This window comes from Gavialis gangeticus, unplaced genomic scaffold (genome assembly GCF_001723915.1).
Source record: "Gavialis gangeticus isolate Ggan-Ray unplaced genomic scaffold, GavGan_comp1, whole genome shotgun sequence".
Taxonomy (NCBI): Eukaryota; Metazoa; Chordata; order Crocodylia; family Gavialidae; genus Gavialis; species Gavialis gangeticus.
Window position 1 is genome coordinate 15297401 of NW_017728994.1, and position 8148 is coordinate 15305548.

General features: G+C 38.1%; 1 protein-coding gene across 1 annotated transcript in view; it reads right to left on the reverse strand.

Annotated features, from left to right (window-relative positions):
• The window catches only part of LOC109287345 (heparan-alpha-glucosaminide N-acetyltransferase-like), a 356204-nt gene that overhangs the window by 305838 nt on the left and 42218 nt on the right, over window positions 1-8148 (reverse strand). The window contains 1 exon segment of the mRNA XM_019502327.1: window positions 6177-6259. Within this exon segment, the coding sequence (XP_019357872.1) occupies window positions 6177-6259 (83 nt within the window).

Sequence of the window (8148 nt, forward strand, 5' to 3'; positions counted from 1 at the left end):
GAACACACAGGCATGACATGAGTTTTGCTTTCAAGAATTTGAAGTGCAGTTCCCCCAAACCCCTGCACCTATCTTCTTGAAGCTTGGCAGGCTTCATGCTCTCAGCAGAGGCTACCAGCTCTGCAAATTTCTTACAAATCAGACAAAAACCAACAAAGTTATAGATATTTTATTGATTCCCCATTATACTCTATGGCCGGATCTCCAAGGCAGCTCTGAAGCTTTGGAGCTGCTTCGACCGGATCGAAGCAGAAACCTGGTCCAGAGCTCTGGATCGGATCCCTGGTATCCAAAGCAGCTAGATCTGAAGCCGGATCGAATAGCTGCCTACTTGCACAGGCCTACTGTCCATGTTCCCTTCTCTGTGGGTACATAGAGTGTGGGCCTAGAACAGTGGTTTTAGACACAAGACTGCCCTCAGAAAGTGCCAGCTCTTAGATTTTACTTTGTTTTTTTTTAACCACAACAGATTGGAAGGGATTTGATGCTATGGATTCCTATTTGAAATCTTTGGGTTTATTTTGTGAATCATGCATAGGTATTTCCACAACAACCAGTGCTAATATTGAGCAGCACCCTTAAAAAGAATATCACAGCACTCTAGGGTGCTGCTCACCCTTGCTGAGAATCACTGGCCTAGAACATTAATTTTATCTATGTGTCTCCAACAGCAAGTGCAATTCTTGCTGCAAGTGATTTCACTGAGTAGTTGCGTTTGGAACACTGTTCAATCCCACATGAGTTTTGGTTGGTACAAGAAAACATAGGCCCTTGTCCTGCGAAGTGATCAATCAGGGTCATTTTATGCTTTAGAAAAGAAACCTTCAATGTGAACTCTGGGAAAGACTGGCAATGAAGCAGAACACTAAAGAATGACTTCCTAACCAAGTCTCCTCATTAAATTTCTCCAACTCTATAACATATCTTGGCTATCTCTAAGGAATTGGGACCCCACAAATTCTCTTCACCAGATTCTCATTTGAACTAATGTCCTATTAAACCACACCATTCTAAAGCTGCCTTAAACTATAAGAAGTCCACTGACAAATAAAGTAGTCCTGCTATAAATGAGAATTAGATCATAGGAATCCCATGTTATAGTCTTCAACAGGAGTTACATTTTGTATTGTTCAATTTGTTCATACATGAAACTCAAGAAGCCCTCAAAGAACGGGAGGCAGCATTATAGCTTGGAAGCAGGAGAAGAGATCAGCTTTTACGAATGCTAGCTAATTTTCTTAATAAATGTGTCCTGCACAGAGACAGAAACTCGAGTGACTCTGGTCAAGCTGAGAAACCTCCTCCTTCACACCCCGCCCCCCATCACACAGTCTAGCTGCAAGTTACTTTTATGCTTACAAGAAAAATATTTCTCAGAGCTTCATTTGCTGCTTGAATAAATGTTTAGTCCGATATTATTTTCAAATAGGATGCTACTCCCTTTCCCAGTTACAGTACATCAGTGGTGACAAGACCAACCTTGTACATCCTGCACCAGAGCAGAATGCAGCATACATCCCATAAAATTCAATTAAGTCTCACACAGGCACTAGGCTGTCCTACATCAGTTTTCTTTTCCCTCATATTTTACAATAAAAGCTCAATGTTCCTATCCAAAGCAGGCTCATATCTTCATTGACTGAACAGGCCTGCAAGAGGTCTAAATTGCCTTGTAACTAGCTCATGACCTCCGTGCCTTTTCATTACAGAGGTTTCCTTTTAGTTGCTATTTAACATCAACATGCACAAAGAAGGAGAAGGAAGTGAGGGGTTACAACCTGAGGGGAAAAAAATATGATACACAATACAGATCCCATAGCTGACTTCAGAAGTATAGCAGCCCTGCACAAACTGAAAGTTGCTTGCTTTTGAGCTACAATATTGGATGCAACAGAATTGAAAGGACAAAAAGAGCGCAATTAACGTAAATATTGAATGACTCTAGTGCAGAATATACAGGCAGGACTTGCTTTTAACTAGTGTAAGTAGTAATACCATAGGATAGGATAAATAAGCAATTAGATACATTGAGCTCCATGCTGACACAGCTACCCGACAAAGCCTGCAGTGGAAACATGCCATTAGTGGTTCCTTTTCAAATGGGATCCCAACCATGTCTTCAGAAAAGCAGTTCAAGCACAAGCTACTATTGATACTTCTAACTAACTATTAGTTAATTATGTTCATAATTTATCTTTTTGCTAATATTAAATGGGAATTTTAAAGAGAAATGATGGTATTGCTTTTTAATTATTAAGTAAACTAATATAAATTTAAGGTAATGCCATACCAAAAGGAATAAATAAATATATGTTTTGTCATGTGCAGCAAGATAAACCTAGATTTTTCCAGTATTACTCTATTCTCATGCTTAAAGGTAAATGTGTATGAGAGTTTTTTAGAATGTGATTAATTGCCTCCCTATTCTGTACTTATAGGAATAAAATATATTTAGTTGGGCTTTATTTATTTCTTAAATCTTTATTTTCTCTTTCTCTGTATTTTAAAAGAAAATTAATATTTTTACTATCCATAATGTTTTCTAGTTAGTCTGTAAAAGTTCTAACAAACTGATTATTTGGTTGAGGGGCTCTCATTTAAAACTCTATTGTAATTGCACAGCTGAACCTTTCATTACTGGGGAATCTTAAATCAGAGACTTAAGAATCTGGTTTTTGCTTTCAAATTGCCCTTATCAGCCTTCCTGTGTAAGAGTCTTCTGTAACAATAGGACTGAAAAATCAAATCAGTCTACTAATAAAGTTTAAAAGTAATTGCTTTAAAGCACAGATTATCATTGTGAAGCAAATTACTTGTAGGTACTTTCCTGTTTATTCTCATACAGGGCCTGAAATTGTACATAGTTTCACTCTGTTAGTTTGGAGACCTACAGTGATAGCCCACTGTTTTGGCATTTTAATGATGACATTTCTTTGGAATAAATTAATACTGTATTTCTTCAGAGACTTCTTGTCTTTATTCCTTTAAGGTTCTACAATCCTTAAAAACCAGCAACTCCATCAAAGACAGCAGAGCTCAGCACTGCGCTGGGTTAGGACAATTAGTACATCCAAGTGTTTCATGAATTCACTGCTGTTCAGTTACCCATATTCATGGTTGTAAGCTGCTTTCAGCCCCTTGCTTGGGCTCTGGTCTGGAGGGTGCTGTTGTTAGTTAACAGCCCCCTCTACCAGCTGGCAGAAGCAGCTCACTGATTTTTTTAAGTGACAGTGGCACAGGCCATATCTTTATATAAACCTAGGGCCAAGAAAGAGAATCTGAAAATAAACTATGACTATTTATTCTTTCACAAAGATTCCTCAACTCTGCAAAGAGAATACAAAACAAATGCAATCACCAATTGTGACTATGTTTTGGGACCCTTTTCCAGTTGTTGCAATTACTGCACAAGAAAAAAAGAATTCATAAGGTTTTCAGCTGTTTGTTCAGCAAAAAGCAGTCGTCTCATAAAGCACCACTGGTGAAAAGCTACAATAGCCTTTTCCCCAGTGCCAGCATTAGGTCTGACATTAAAACAGAGCTGCAGACACATCAATAATGAAAATCTGGTAAACTTTTAAAATTTTTAGTTGGTGAAGGTGACGTTAAAGGCAAAATACCCATTAGTTAACTAGAAACATGGGTATTATTATTTATAGGGGGATTTTTAACATTGCCCAACACTTCCTTTTGTAAGACGTTAGTTTGTGTGTTTATAACTATGCTCTTTGAGTGGAAGTTTTCCATGCTACTGTCTACCTTAAAATTTAAGAAAATTAAGTCATTTCCAAGCATGAAGCTAATGAAAATTATACTGTATCATGTGGATTTAAAAAAATCTGATAGCCTTTTCTTTAAGAGGCTTTTATGCCGTCTCATTTTGGATTAGGCAAGGACGGAAATTTATCCGAAGCTGGCCTTTATGTATCTGTTGCTATTCCCACTAAAATCCACCCAAATAAAATAAAGTCCACCCGAAATCTGACCAAGCTACAAAAGTCACAGTTCTCACAGGTTCAAAAGAGACTTCTTCACTTGTGACAGTGAAAATCTTCAACTATAAGACCCTCACTAAGGATATTTAAACCTCTCACCACCTCTTGTGGCTGACCCAGCTCTACAGTCACCATGCCCACAGATTGTCTGGGGATACTCCACTCTGGAAAGCCAGACTTCTCCTGTAACAGCTGCTCCTATCCAAACTAGACACTGCCACAGATTAGGGAACCCATGTCTCTTTTGTTTATAGGGATCACCCTGCTGATTCAAAAGCAGTAGACTGCAAATATTCTAAGCCTGTTGATAGCCCATGTGAGTTCAATATGATGGCACATGCCAGATTTGGAAGGGATGTCAGTCTGTTTTTTAAAAAACTAGGCAATTATACACAAAATGGATATCAAAAAATGTTATTAAAATTGCACATCCAGGAACTCAAAACTTAGGACTATGCCTACGGTTGCCCATGCAGCCTTAACTCAGACGCCTTCCGCTGCTTCCATTAAATGACAATGTATTATTTTTCTCAAGGATACCTGCCTCATTCAGTGCATAGCAGCACATTATTTTAAATAATGTTTTTTATATAATCTAATAAATGTGTGTTTATTATATATAATGTTATATGATATAATTTATATATAATAAAATATACGAGTATCTCCCAGAAATTCTAACTGTGATTGGGACACTGTTGTCTAAATACTGTATGCAAATACAAACATGAAAGAAAAATTGTGGAGAAGGAAACACAGACCCTCAAGGAAAGTGACTTGTTCCAGAAAACGAGAGATCTGGTAACAGAGTCCAAGTACCTGACTCCTAATGCAGTGGAGGCATGTAAATATGTATTGCAAGTTGCCAATGAGTGGGCATCAGTCCATTGAAGCTCATCTAGATTTGTCTATCTGGGAGGAATCTTTTCTGACCCACTTGTAGTAAGTTTTGCAGCATGCTACTATGCTTAGTTGCCAGCACAGTAAAAAAGTAGGCTTTTCGTACAGAATAAATATGTGTAAACAGTTCAGCTGTTTTTCTAATACAGTTTACAAATTGGAAGCATGATGTGCAGAACAGGGCAGAGGAATCTGACAGAGGTTCAGTACAGTAATGAGTGCACCCACACCCATGGGAGGTCACCAACACATGCCTACCAAAGGTTTAGGTAGCACCTAAAACAGAGATTTAAAATGGTGTGTCATTCTTTGTACATCACAGCAGTGCAATAGTGATCTTCATAGGAAAGGCTGGCCTGCTTTTGCAATGTGGTTGGCTTTCACTGGCCCACAGCCTATGCTGGAGTCATTCAGCTGACAGAATGCCACACTGCTCCTGCTGCAGCCATATACTGCTGCCAACTCCTGAATTACTGGAAAAATACTAAGCAAAAAAAAAAAAGAAAGAAAGAAAAACTTGCGGGCAAACAGGCAGAAACCCAGAGTTTCCTCCATATCAGACTATAGGGAATATTCTATCACTTTTTGTGCTTTCTCAGTGGGTGTAAAGAAGCTGGACTGATCAAACACCCCTAGCTGTTTTAAGTGCATCCTAAGCACATTAAATCTTTTCACTAGCATTATATTAGTAAATGCAGTTGCTGTGGGAGACCATGGGAGGAACAACAAACATGAACACTGAGCTGCAGGGCTTGTGTTAACATGCTACTATTTACTACTTAATGCCAGCTCCATTCCAAGTGGAAACTGTTCTTTCAGGATTTCCCTAAGATTTTTGGAAACTGGCAATCAGAAGTTACAATAACTAATGGAATAGACAACTCATTTAACATATCCTGACTTAGGTAAAGATGAGCTTTGGTTTTAAAAAACTGAATCTCAGCCAGAGGTTTTCCAATATTTGGGGTTTTAAATCAAAATCTGGAGTTTAAATGATGGAAAAGGAACATACAACAGAATGATGACTATGACAGGAAAGTGCACTAGTTAAGAGAAAATCCATATGTAAGATGGAGACCCAAAGAGTCTTTGTTAAAACAGTAATTTGCTAAATTATTTGTGAGATCATTAAGGAGAACATGTAACCAAATTTCTTTTTCAGGAAAGCTCTTATTACATCTCTTTTGGACACTCCTTATAAGCATATCTTTTCATTACACTAAATAAAATCCAACTATTTAAGAAACACACAGAAACCAAAGCCTTGGTGGAAAGTTTTACCCTCTGAATGTGTCCAAGGAAAGAAGTCGTCTACGTTTAGGTTTCCCTGCTTCTGTCCTTGTGCTTTCTGTAGGGCTGTTATCCTGAAATGTAAAACAGATAAAGTTTTTGCTTTCCTGTCCTGCTTTTTTTTTAATGTCAAGACTTCCATAAACAATAAACTCTACTTTATTCCCTGGGTAGAATTCATCTTTTATGATGTACATTACATTGGTGCCCATAGAGGGTTAGAATCCCATTGTGATATGTGACAGATGATTAAGTGACAAAAAGATCTCCTGCCAGATACTTTACAACCTAGGTGTTAAACAAGACACAGCAAAACTGAAGGTAGAGGAGATGGCAAAGAAAGAAAGAAAGAAAGAAAAAATCAGATAAAAAAATGTGTCTTTGATCATGTTTTTCCCTGTAGGCAAATTTAAGAGAGGGCACTGCTGAAACACTCCTAAAGAGTAACTCTGCCTTGGGTCTCAAGAAAATCATTTGTTTAAATCATTTAGCAATAGCACACCCTTAAATGATATGCACAGTGCCATGATTTGAATTTGTAACATAAATGATCAGAGCTTTTTTTTTAAAAAAAGAACATGAATAAAACCAGGGAAGGAAAGTGACCTGGGTTGACATGGGGGCTATAATTCACCCTCTAAGCACAATGAGCCAGATCTTCATCTGGAGGATGGAGGGTGTCAACATAGTTCACTGCTCTTCCACTGTTTTCTCATCAAACAGACTATGCATCAAAGGTGAGAGAAAAGCATTTTTTCCAATGAGTCCTCTCATACGTTACAGTAGCCAGAAATCACTATAGTTTGGTGCAAGTGGATTGTATAAGTATAAAGAGTGTGGGGGGAGGGAAATAAGTGGAACTATAGACAAATTTTGGAAACTTCTTTTCTTATTACATCTGGAAAATATCTTTCTGGACCTTTCTGAAGCCTTTAAGTCATGTTTCAGGAATATTCCTAACCACACGGCAGAAATTCCCTCTCTTGAAATTTCTGGAGTGGACTGAAAAGAATAATATAAAACTGGTTGTGAAACATCCAGTCATACCCAGTAAACAAGTGTAAATTGGAAGCAAAGCTCCAAACATCAAAATTCCTTGATAAACCTCTCCTGTCATGTACAATATGGGCTTATATTTTTTGTATGTATATATAGGAAGTTTGCATATTAATATTTCAATGATGGTAAACTAGAGCAGCACTTCATTAGATTTGAAGGAGCGCCTCTCCTCAGGCCAGGCCTCTGGTTTGACTCATATTAAATTACAAAGCTAAACAGAACAGGAAGGATCTGTGCTCCTAATTCTGTTTGATAGATCTCTTTGTCATTTTCAGATGCCAGATTGAAGATAGCTGCCTCTTCCTTGGCAAAGAACAGTGCTTTTAAGCTCCAGGCTATCAGAGAGAGAGTGCCTACAGTACGTGTGTAGACTGACAGTTGCATTAAGATGTTTCCTTCAGTTTCTTTAAAAAGTTATGGCAACCTGCTTATTATTAGCTTTCTACAGGTAGAGCTAGTGAAATTGGGCAAGACAGAGCAGAAGTAGCAGTTGAAAGTGCATTGGTCTCTCTCACAAAGCAGTAGCAACACGCATCTGCAGATGTGCTAGCTGAGGGAAGCAGCATATGGAAAGAGGCATGAGGTTTAGCAGAGGTTAGGTGGGTTGATGGGGAAAAAAATCTTTAGGAAATTAGTTTGCTTTCCCCAGTTTTTTCCAATTTCAACAGGATTAAGGGGCACCTCATCTCGGTAATTGTCTCATGTTTAATTATGATTATTGAAAGCTCTTCTCCTAATTTGCTTTAAGATTCTCAAATTGCTGATGGGCAGGAGGGGGGAGGGAGGGACAAAAAAAAAAAAAAAAAAAAAAAAAGCCCACTCGGAGAAAAAAGTGGGCCAGGTGGACAACAGTCTAATTACCTGTACTTCATTTTAACATAAATGTGCACCTAGCCATGTTACC